The 12,776-nt window shown below is 39.2% G+C and overlaps 1 protein-coding gene across 4 annotated transcripts in view; it reads left to right on the top strand.

The window, feature by feature from the left end:
- The window catches only part of LOC109958184 (CUB and sushi domain-containing protein 3-like), a 229,504-nt gene that overhangs the window by 2,582 nt on the left and 214,146 nt on the right, over positions 1-12,776 (top strand). For all 4 annotated transcript variants that reach the window (XM_020596611.1, XM_020596613.1, XM_020596612.1 and 1 more), the window contains exon 2: positions 12,159-12,381. In XM_020596611.1, the coding sequence (XP_020452267.1) occupies positions 12,159-12,381 (223 nt within the window). The remainder of the gene's footprint in view (positions 1-12,158; positions 12,382-12,776) is intronic.

Genomic DNA, 12,776 nt, shown 5'->3' with positions numbered 1-12,776 from the left:
GACAGGCACAATTTTAGAAAGCTAAATTGCAGGGACTGGAGCAAAAGTCCTGTGTCAAATATGGACTGAATTCCTTTTCACTGACACTGAGCACTTTATCTTCTCTTGAATACACAAGCTACATTTGTGTTTTATTTCTTATGAAAATAGCATAGCCTGCCTCAAATGGACACAGTGATGTTCATAAAACTAAGCAAAGCTGCTGATTGGAACTATGGTCACAGCCTCCTGGAGTTTTCCTTTATATAGTTATTGACTGTTAGAATGTGTTGAGTGTCTTCAAATATACAGTTTATGTCTTTTTACAGTCCTAGTAATGATCTGGTAGAGAAAATCAGCAGGGTGCGTGATCATCATGGGAAGTTGAAGAGACGCCACAGGAGAGGACAAACAGAACACGCAGGCTCTGGCCTGAATGCTGTGCCGACATTAGCACATCAAATGACACTGAATGATTAATGACAGAGAACAGATTGTTGAAAACTGTCCATCTGTTATGTCCCACTACTGTTTCTTGTAGTTATGCTGTATTTCTCAAATTTCCTTATAGCTTCCATAAATGTACACATTTTGTTTTACTCTATACCAGGCAGGCACTAATCTGTGGAAATCAGGTGGGTTCTGCACAGACAGTAATCTGACCAGTGAGCCCTCGATGAAGACCTTCACTCAATGTGATTATGTATACAGGCTGGAAAGGCTGCTGGGGCTAATCAGGATTACAATTTGTCTGTGTAATTATACACTATCTACAGGGAATGCAGGACATTACCCCACTGCCCCTCAAGTTCTTGATTCCCACCAACGAAGAAGAGCAGAAATGTGAGAAAGCAGTTGACAGAACAGGATCAAACTGAACAGTAACAGTTTTCCTCAATGGATTTCTGATCCCTCTTTTAATGCTGCCATCTCTCTGAATATTCCTAATGGTGTACCAAAGTACTACTCAGCTCTCCAACTGGCTGCTTGCCTGTGGTTTTAGGCCTGGGCCAAGCTCTAAGATGTTCCTGACAGATCCCTGTTAACGTTGAGTATAATTTGTTAATTGTGATTGAGTGAGTTCTTCGCAGGTATCAGTTTTAAACAATATTCCTGGGAGAGAGAGATTTGAAATCTCTTGTCTTCAGGTAGAAAAATAGCTCACTGTGGGTTGAGATTAAATGTAACAGGTTGACGAGAGGCTCCTTCTTGAGTCACGGCTACAGATTCAACGTGGGCCCGGCTGTCTTCTGCACCTCAGGTGCCATTTTCAAAGGCGATTACAACTGTATAGAGGTACTGTATATTTTCTGAAAATGATGCATTTGTTGAGCTTTAACCATGCAATGTTTAATTTAGAAAACTGGACACATTGTTGGGATATACTGTATTTATACCACATCTGTGTTTGCAGTTATTGAGAGGGAGTGTCAATGCAGAATTTTGAGTTAAGTGAGATGTAACTAATAAATCAGTAACTACATTGTTGTTATAATCTTGTGCATTGTATCCACAGTATATTATATACTATATTGCCAATACTATTCACATTCACTTTATAACCTGTGACCATATATACCCACGACCATTCTTGAATCTTCCTCCTCAGTGCCCACTGCTGCGTCTGCGCCTGTCGACTGATTTTTTGATGGGTGACAGCAGAGCAGGCAGGGGCAAAGCAAAGTGGGGCGACGTGAAGGTAATCGAGGAAGTAGTCTGCTTACTGGCAGTTGCTGTGATTCCGCAGCATATTTCAACAGCAATTAAAATGACACATGATGAGGATAGTGGAACAGATACCTGTTTAGACCCTCAGATCCACCATTCTGCCATCAGGGCTGAGGAGGCAGCACAGGGAATTGCATATTCCATCTAGTTAGAAAATAGACCCAGACAGCAAGACTATATAATCTCTGGCAGTGAGAAGCTCTCAGGTCTGCTGCTAAGGAAACTATTGATTTCTTCATAAGCGCTACATTTCTGTTAATTTAACAATTGACTTGACAGTTTTCTATTCTCCTCTGCAAGGAATAGAATAGGCAAAATGTGCGCTTTCTCTTGCAGGTTAAAATGGTTTTTCAGGTGAAAAAACACACGCTGTGCATGCTGAAAAAAATCATTGATTGACTAATCATCTGATTTTAGGGTTCCATGCTGTGTATGTCGGCCTTTGGTCCTGGCTTGTGGAGTTCTGTTTGTTAAAGCATTGATTCATCCATCTTTGTCCATTCTCAGTTTAAACCAGGCCAAACTTTAGCTGTAAGATCATTAACAAGCACATTCTGTGTTACTGATAAAAAATAAAGTTAACCTGGGCCTGGCCACTGTTACTAGACTGCTGCCTCGGTAGATTTAGATCTGCACTTCCAGTCCAACCTGTGGCATGTGACAGAATAGGCTGCTTATAAATAACACAGGAAAAGATAAATAATGTAATGGCATCTTTATTATGCCACTTACAGATCATGAAAATGACAACTTTAGTGTTTTTTCATTGTTGTTTTTGTTACTGTCTTCCCAGTATCGGCTTTCTCTGTGTGTGTTCTTGGTTTTCATGCTATGTATTTTTCAGTTTAAGCCTAAAAATCTTTTACAGCCAAAGCATATTTTTTACTGAATTCTTGGAAGAGAAGTCCACACTTCATTTCTGGTATCACTTCCAGGTTTCTTTGGAGGTGGATGAAAGGGGGTCTTATCTACTACAAAAAGGCACATGCACAAAAGAGATTGAAAGACCAAAAGAAGAGTAGGCAGCAGAGTAGGCTGAATAAAACTCAGTCAGTACAAAGTTAACTGCACTGCATTATGACCACGACTATGCTTTAATCATCTTTTCAACCACAAATGACAAACATTTACTTGTTTAATCTTTTAACATGTGAGGATTTGAAACTTTCCTTTGTTGTACATTATGGTAGAGTTTTGAACTGTTGAATCAATTATTTAAAAGATAAAGTAAATAAATCAAGACATCTGAAGACACTTTGGGCTTTGAGAAATGATCGTGATTATTTTACAGGCAAACCAATGAGTTGATGAATTGAGAAAGTAATCAGCAGCAGATGATGACAAAAACCTAGTAGCAGCGCTAACCTGGGTATTACTGAACTAGTTAATAATTATCTTTACCATTTAACACATTGGCTCAGTTGAAGAGTTCACACACTGCAGGTTAGTGCGACACAGTAATGTTTCATTAGATCTAAGAGGTGCAACAGGTGTTAAATGGGAAAAAACACATGAACATACAACAAAAACACAAGGCTTCAAAAGACTTTAACACTCACTGCCTGTAGGTGGTGCAGGCATTAAATTTCCACCAGATATTACTTTTCTTTCCTGGAGGGACAACATGTTTGTCCGTGTGGGACTGCTCTATCAATTTCTGGAGAATCTACAGCGTGCTAAATGTTAATGAGGTGAGGTTTGTAAGTTTGTGATTGAGTTTCAAGTGAGTTGCGTGTGAGGTGCTTTGCCTCTAAAAAATACATCCTATCTATGTGAAGAGGCTGTTCACTGGAAGATGATGTTTACTTGGAAAGAGAAATACACTTCAGGATTGTTTCAGCTTCTGTGTTTGTCTTCAGATAGAAAAAGGCAGACTCTTGTTCTGTGCTTCTTGCCCTTTTCCTTTCTTTTTGGAAAAGTGAAGTGTTGATGTTGTTTGTTTGGAAGATTGGAGGCTAGAGAGACAGGCATCCTATTAGATGTGCTGTTGGCTCACAGTTTTGTGTTGTACAGCAGCTCTCACAGAGGAGGTCTGGCATCAGGTGCAATATGGCTCAGTAGTACTTTGAGGAGGTATTGGTGTCTAGCCATAAAACACCATATCTGTTCAGAAGTAGCTAATGCAGCAGCTTAGTATTATAGTTAGCCACGCAGACGCACAACCATTGTTATTACCTTGTGCAATGGTGTGTGCCTGGTGTGTGTATTTGTGCATGTGCCAGCTGTGTGGCAGTGTATTTGATTTTAGTATTTATCACCTCAGTGGCTGGCAATTTAAAACCACCAAATGGAATATTTCAGACTCCTTTCCCAAACTGCAGCGACACACTCATGAGGTAATAGTCATTCTCTAGAAAACCTGTTTCTGGTTTCTGTTGTGTGAAGCACATTTCCCTTACATCGAGCATGCAGACAAGCATAGCGAGGGGTGTGATTATGCACATTCTATCAGTATGAATTGTGGAGGTGCAGCACAGCCATGCAGATAAGATCCTTCTCATCGGGGATATCGGTTTAAGATTTCTGTCTGCTAATGTTGCTGTCTAGAACCCAGGAGTCAACATAGTTGTATTCCTGTGTGTGCTGATGAAAAAATATTTTCTCTGCTCTTCACATTTTATGTCTTTGGCTTAGAAAACAGCTTGTTGCCGGTCTGAGAAAAACATGCTTAGATTTCTAAAAACAAATTTGCCTCTAAATGTACTTCCTAAGTGCGGCAACATCTTTGATTTGATATTGAGCAGACGCTGAAGCTGCTTAATCTTAAGGTATGACTGCAAACAAGCAACCAAGGGTTTGTTTGTTCTATTAAAACACATTATCTCATTTTAATTTCCTGTTAACACTGTATATGAAAATTATTTCCTAGAGCTGTCCTCATTTTTCTTCTACAAACTGGACCTTATAACATTTATATATATTTTATATGCTATATTATAATATCCTTTAGTATCTATGTACTGTTTTCCTTTGTGGTGTTTTGTATGGGCTGTGGAATATAACAGCAAGGCAGAAACTTCACAGGAAATGAAGCCTAGAGGATGTTTATTGACCTTTGGTTTGCTTGGTAAGGTCTCTATCTGTTGCTTGGTAAGGTCTCTATCTTTCCAGTTGGTGCACTGTAACCAGGCCTCACTGATGGATATCTCTAAGGTCAGGTGCAAATCAATAGTTTTTTTTTTTTTACTTTTAACTTTGATTGGTAGGAGCGGTGCTGTTGCTTCCCCCTGTGTTAGTGATGGGCTGTCACAATGATGAAATGCCATCTGGAGGAAGAGGCTTGATTAAGCATCCACTAATACATGTCAAAAATAAGCCTGAAAGAGGAGCTTGAAGGTGCACAGCTCTGTAGGCTTGTGCATGTTGGGTTTAGGATTTCTGTGGGAAAAAATACTGTGGTTTATGAAGCGTGAAGGCAAAACACAATTCATACACAGATCAGCTGGTGAACCAAGCGATGTTCAAAGCAAGACCTGTTTCTTTCTAAACATCTAAAATTGTGCATTTTAGTATAGTTTAGTTATTCATGAAGTCCATTCCTTGTGATTAACTTGTTGTGACTCTTCATCAGCTGCAAGAGCATTTGTATTTAAGTCTTACAGTTCAAATAGCACTTTTTTCATTTACTGGCCTTTTCACCCTTATGCATTCATTATTGATTAGACACGCAGTACATTTACGTATATAGAAGTATTTATATGCTCCTTTTGTTCCCTCTTGCTCATATACACTATTTGAGCCAATTCGTTTATTTCCCTGAGGAAAAAAGTTTATCATCCTACTATATATGTCATTTGTCAAATCATTAAATTATCAATTTTCTTAAAAACATCCTAAGTAAAGCTTAAAAGCAGTAGTAATAAAACACAATATTGTATCTTAAGGAATTATACCACTGTGCACTCAGTGAAAAACTCAGCTTTTAAAAGAAAAGAACTCTGATTGACCTTGAACCATCTTACAAGTCTGTCAGAGTTCAGTGGAAGAAGAAACCAGCTGCTTTGGTCTTTTGGCCAAAAAACAAACAAACAAACAAACAAACATGGCACACAGTGGCTGCAGTAATGCTAGCACTGTGGTATAAGTGATTTATCCAGGTGTGTCTGACAAGGCAGTAGCACAGGTGGTGGAGCGTTTTGACCATTAGTCATATGGTGGATCCACTGCATGCTCTCCCATTTCCATCTGTTGAATTGTCATTGAGATAAACAACAAACCCAAAATACTGTATGTGTGCACAAATATGTAATTTGCTTTGGTCAAAGGTTTCTAACAGCTGACCAATGTAATGATGCAGTTTGACACTGTAGCATCCTTTCTTCTGACTCTGTGGACAGTGTCCCACAGACTTACAAAATGTCCTGCAGCTGATGTATCAAAATTATGCTTAGACATGTTACTGATGTAAAACCTAAGAACAAACATTCTTTTGTATGTAATGCATTTATTCTGTCGCTTTCCAGATGGTCACATGGTTACCAGCCTAAGCATTATTATGGAATGTTTTATTTGATGCATGTGATTACTTTTACTCATTCTTTACCCTGTTCTACTGGATGTCTGTTTGTTTTTTGGTAGTGGATGTGTCTTATGAATTGTATTTTATTATTATCTGTGGGCATTTGTTTGTTGTATTGGTTGTGCTTTAAGACTGAGTTTCATGGCTGTGATTGTTTTTGTTCTCAGGTCTCTCCTGAGAAAGAGCTTGTGATCTCAATGAGCCTAAACTGATCAGCCATAACATTATGACCGCCTGCCTAATACTGTGTATACGGGAGTCAATGTGAGAATTGATTGACACTCGTGTCACTCTGAGGTTCACAGTACATCTTGTGTGTTTGTTTACGTCCATAGTTATATTGTCTGAAAGAGCTTGTTTGCGTCCATAGTTATATTGTCTGAAAGAGCACACATTTCTCTACCATGTAGTGATAGAACTATGTTAATACAGTGAAAATTGTGGTCATGAGGACAAGTTAGAGATAATTTTTTAGACACATTCAACAGCCTCCCCACTCCAGCAGTGATCTCTCCACTATAGCCACTGAATGTTCCTCTTCACAGAGACCAATGCGCAGCATTTCTCATTTTCAACCATTTTAACAAAGGGTCAAACTAATTTTAATCTTTTGAAAAGTGCAAATGGAATTAAAAAAGTTGAAATGCTGTAGACATGGGCGCCCATGACCCTGTCTCCAGTTCACCATCTGTCCTTCCTTAGACACTGTTGGTAGGCACTAACCACTGCAGACCAACAACACCCACCAAGACCTGTAGTGTGGGAGATGCTCTGACCCAGTCATCTCACCATCACTGTTTAAACCTTGTCAAAGTCACTCAGATCCTTACACCCGACTGTTTTTCCTGATTCCAGTACATCATCTTTGAGGACTGATGGTTGACTTGCTGCCTCATATACCCCACACACTGCCAGGTGTCACTGTAACATGATAATCAGTGCTATTCATTTCAGTGGTCATAATGTTATGGCTGATTGGTGTACCCGAATTAACAGTTCAAATTATTTTGAAATCTTTAGTTCACAACCTAAAAACCACCTTGAGGAAATGCTCATTGTTGCTCTATTAATGCTTATAAGTTCACCCTGTCTGGTGCCAAAGGGGGGCATTACGACATTTCTTTAATTGCCAGTACTTTGAATACCATTAACCAGGACAGAAAAAACTTTCAGTATTACACATATTGCTTATTCAAGAAATTATTTTGGACATGCAGGTTACCACATAAACTGAAGACAAAAGACAGTCAATAAAAGACAAATACATATTAAACAGCAGATAAATTCACTAGATAAATCCAGCCTCTTTAAGGACAGTATAGCAAATGGAACACAATAAATTTGCCAGGCTAAGTGCTGCAGTCTTTTATCAGAATTCAACAGTTTCACTGCCGGGGGAAGGGGAGAGTTTGTCTGGCAGTTAACTCTGCCCTGTGGGATCTTGAAATAACTACCTGAAGGATGCGGGTCAAACTGTGATTGTTTATTTTCCAAGCCTGTCTGTTGAAAAGTAGCCGATTGGAATGGGCAATCTCTCATACCCATCAACAATCATCCATTACCTAATGGTCTGTTTGTCACTCATAATAATTTGGATGGCAGTAAATGACTCCTTCTCCTCCCCTCTCACTGCTGCACATAATCATTTATGTTTATTGCCCAACTACAAATCTGCATTAATGGTGGAGGACAACATATTGGCTTGTCTAGGGGGCACCTATCCCTTTATACAGTGGGCCATGTACTGGAAAGCCAAAATGTTGGCTCTCATTTTCTTCCATCCTTACAGTAAATCTTTAATAAACCTATTTAGCCTGCAAAGAATCATTTAGGCCTTGAAAATAATAGCACACTCTATGTTGCATAATGGATTTTGTTTATAAAATCAGTTTTATTTCCCATCCACATGGGGCACAGCATTGTGGTTCATTAACTGGTTCATTCTGCCCAAAATCTCTGTGTTCACTGGGAAAGGGAGAGAGAATCACTTCAGTAGTCTTGTTTTGCCCTTTGCATTTGTGAGAAGGACAACAAGGCCAGCGGCAGCACATATAAATATGCATGTACTCACAAACAAACACAGATACAGTGCAGAATGACAAATAGAAATTTCATCAGGGTGGGAGACAACTGACATTGTCATGTGTGTGTTTTGCCTAGCAAGTAAAGCAATCAGTTATAAGCATCAAAGGTGTGGCACAGTGAAAATGTAGTATAAGTGTGTGCCTCCGAAAGGGCAGGGGTAAATGTAACTATTTGAGGAACAGCTGGGATCGTTCCTGAGCTGTCTGTCAGCCAGTCTGGATGCCTGCTGAGGCCTGTCTTTCTGCCAGCCTTGTGCGTTATGATACTGATTCATATTTCCAAACTGCATTTTCCCCACTGTGCAATCACAGCATGTTGTTAATTTGGTTTCTCATCACAATTTATGGTCAGTGTTGCAGCATGACTAACATGGGGTCGAAGAAAACCCTGGGGGTGCGTTTTACACTGGAAGTAATGATGGAGGTCAGAACAGGTAACTAAGTGGTGACAGTGGAATTATAGGAAGACAGACTGTAGATCTACAGGAAGTGTTAAATGGTTTTAATGCAAGTTCTTATTCAAGGAAGCTAATGTTTTTTTTTGAAGGAACAAGATGGGATACATAAATCTGAGATGTAGAAAGAAGGGCAGAGGTAAAACAAGGAAAACAGATATCCTGGCAGTCAGCATCTGTTCTGTCATCCCCAGGACATCAGAACAATCAGCCACACAAACGCTGCTAAGCAGTTCACATAAACAGCATTACTCTGAATATTTTGCAACATTAGTCATCTAATGGTTGACAGACACTGAAATACATCAGGGCCTAATAGAGCACTACTGGTGCTGTCTATGCTGTAGTTACAGTATAAATTCTGGGTAATAAAAGAAAGCCTCAAATAAAAGAGATAGTTTGGCTTGGGTCTAATTCAGCCCGACAAAATATTTGTGGTCTTTTTTTCTTTGCTTTGTTGAAATTGGTAATCATGTTTGCCTCTGGTTTATATTCTCTTACAATGGTTAGCAATGCAAGTCTAGTGTGCATCACTTTGTCCTCACTTCATGACACTCTTTGATATGTAGCAGTGATTAAAACTGCATGACTCTGGTTTTATATATGTATGTATATGTATTTTTTACTTGGCTGGTTTAATGGTCTGACTCTAACAGATATCAAATCAAGAAAAGTGTCAGTAACAATCATTCAGTCCAGTGGTTTAGTACTGACATTGGACATTATGCAACCACTAGTGTCCCATTAAATGAGCAAAACTTAAATGTTGCATATTCCTCTTAAACAATCCTACATCATAGACTAAGATCAGTATTGTAGAAGTTAAAAGAATTTTATGGAACATTATATGATTTGTGATATGTTTGTTGCTTGGTACAACTGAACTATCCTGTGACCATGGCTAAGGTAGAACTGAATGTCAGCGCTGTGTTTTCAAAATGATGTTCATAAAAATGAAAGAGGTCACTTTCCAAGATGAATAATAAACTGAAGCTGAACATCAGTATTCATATAGTGTAACGTTATGCTTTTCTGCCCTTGTAATTATTTAAATCTACTGCTTTGACTGAAGTGAATTAAGTCTAAACTTTGACTACAGCAAAACAGCAGGTGGGCTCACCTTCAGTGATGGACAAGTCTTCCTCAAAATTCTTGTTGAAGCCATGTTAAAACTCAGTTTGGGTGGCTGTTTATGCATCACACATGGACCCAGTCAAGCTATTGCTTTTAGCTGGAAACACAAACAAAATGTACCTACCAAACAGGTTGGCCCCTGTCTCGAGGACTGTGACAAGGTAAATGACTGGTGAAAAAAAAAAACATGCCACAATATTCCATCCACAGACCAGTAACAAATATCTCAGAAAATGTTTTCAAAAGGTCAGTTATCTGTATGATGGAGCTATACAGTGCCTTGCGAAAGTATTCGGCCCCCTTGAACTTTGCGACCTTTTGCCACATTTCAGGCTTCAAACATAAAGATATAAAACTGTAATTTTTTGTGAAGAATCAACAACAAGTTGGACACAATCATGAAGTGGAACGAAATTTATTGGATATTTCAAACGTTTTTAACAAATAAAAAACTGAAAAATTGGGCGTGCAAAATTATTCAGCCCCCTTAAGTTAATACTTTGTAGCGCCACCTTTTGCTGCGATTACAGCTGTAAGTCACTTGGGGTATGTCTCTATCAGTTTTGCACATCAAGAGACTGAAATTTTTGCCCATTCCGCCTTGCAAAACAGCTCGAGCTCAGTGAGGTTGGATAGAGAGCGTTTGTGAACAGCAGTTTTCAGTTCTTCCCACAGATTCTCGATTGGATTCAGGTCTGGACTTTGACTTGGCCATTCTAACACCTGGATATGTTTATTTGTGAACCATTCCATTGTAGATTTTGCTTTATGTCTTGGATCATTGTCTTGTTGGAAGACAAATCTCCGTCCCAGTCTCAGGTCTGTTGCAGACTCCATCAGGTTTCCTTCCAAAATGGTCCTGTATTTGGCTCCATCCATCTTCCCATCAATTTTAACCATCTTCCCTGCCCCTGCTGAAGAAAAGCAGGCCCAAACCATGATGCTGCCACCACCATCAGCTCCAAAAAAAAAACAACATAAACAGCTGCCAGGCTTTGACTTAAAACATGAGATGACAAGAGATGAACTGAAACAGCTTGACAAGGGGAAATTTGTCAGTTTGTCTCACAGTTTAACATTTGGACTACGTGCTCACATCAGCTTATGAGAAGGCGTATATACCGTTGAACATTACTCCCGTCTGTCTAGTTAGAGGCCATTTGAGTTGCATAGCTGCCAAGTGATCTGTGTGGTTGTTTTTCCACACTGTAGTGTGTATGTGTGTGGCCAGCACTATACAAAACATCCTTTACCTACAGAGTGTGAACGACTAATTACACTAGAAGTAAATTGTGCGGGGGTAAACCATGCATCTTAATTAAGTTTGTATTTCATTAGACATCATTCAAGATAGCCTCAGATAAAACAGCACTATATGCACTGTGACAGTACACATGGGAACATGTTCATAGGGGAAGAGCTGTGTGAGAAAAAGTGTGTTGTAAATGCAAACGCACAGAGTGAGACAGATTATGTTTGTATATGTTGCAGTCACAGTTACTTAGCTGTGGAACATTTGCTAATTTACATTAACACCACAAAGGTTAGCCAAGTAATCAGATTATTGTAGTTTGACAATGATAATATAATGCTTGACCTTATATGCCAAAGGTAATGATTTTTCAGCAAGCCAGTGCAGCAAGGTGCAAAGATACATCTTGTGTGGTCTGTGAGATGGAATATTAATGACTTGTGGCACCAAATTGCTAGGCCTTGCTTGTTGCTTGTCCCTGGGGCTTTCTGATCCTTAAAGAACTGGGCAGTAAGAATGCATCACAGGCACTTTTTTCAAAACCACACTGAAAAACATTGCTGCAGTCCTAAATTATGCATTTCCTTTTCATTATTATACCAGTAGGTGCGGCCTATTCCTTTTTCAATTAGAAAGGGAATTGAAAGCATGCATGGAAACACAAAACATGTATTTTATTCGGCTGTTTGCCAGATTTCAATCACGGCTTCTGTTAGCTGAGAACAATGTGGGTTTTCCAAACAATTTGTTTCCGGTTGAAGAAATATTGCACCTGCACATGGTGTATGCAGTTGTTTTTTAATATACAGTATGTTAAAGCCATTTATCTTCTTTATTGCTGCTTCAGTGCTAATTTCAGGCTAAATTAAGTACATTTTCTGTAAGGGTCTCTACAGTTTACCCCTTTTCTTCTACATGTTAAAGAACTTTTTTCCTCTGTTCAAATGAAGAGAGTTATTTACACTCACATTTGATAATGACTTGGTGTTTGTTTCCTTTGTTTCCAGGTTTTATCCATACTTGTGGAGGCACTTTAAAAGGGAGGAATGGGACGATAGAAAGCCCCGGGTTTCCATATGGATATCCAAATGGAGCGAACTGTACCTGGGTGATTTTTGCCGAGGAGGGGAACAGGATTCATATAGTTTTTCAATCTTTTGCTGTGGAGGAGGAATATGACTTTTTATCTTTGTATGATGGGCATCCACACCCGGCTAACTTCAGGACGAGGTAAGGGAGCAGCCCTGATCTCATGTACCTTGAAGGCTGTGCTTTTTATGGTTGGCAGGCAGAGACAGGAGATGTGAGGGAGGAAAGCCTTATCTCATCAGCTGTGAAAGAAAGTACACCTTTAATGTACATATGACAAAGACTGCTTGATGTTGTCAGGCAGGTGTAAGGCACGTTGGCAGTGTAGTGTGAGCACTGTAGTGTGTCTGCCAATTGCTGACATGGTTGTTTGCAGAACTGAACTGCCTTCACAAAAGACTAGAAGGTTTTCTTTGAGATTTTACATGTTTCAAGCTAGCTAGGTAGTTTTAGTTTCAAAGGAACCAACTTGCAAAGACTTCACATCACATATTTATTTCTAAGTATGTAGCATTGATATCCAATCCATTTATATA

The sequence above is a fragment of the Monopterus albus genome, unplaced genomic scaffold (assembly GCF_001952655.1).
Source record: "Monopterus albus unplaced genomic scaffold, M_albus_1.0 scaffold31.1, whole genome shotgun sequence".
Taxonomy (NCBI): Eukaryota; Metazoa; Chordata; class Actinopteri; order Synbranchiformes; family Synbranchidae; genus Monopterus; species Monopterus albus.
Note: the sequence above shows the minus strand (reverse complement) of the source record. Positions and strands in the feature narration are given on the sequence as shown.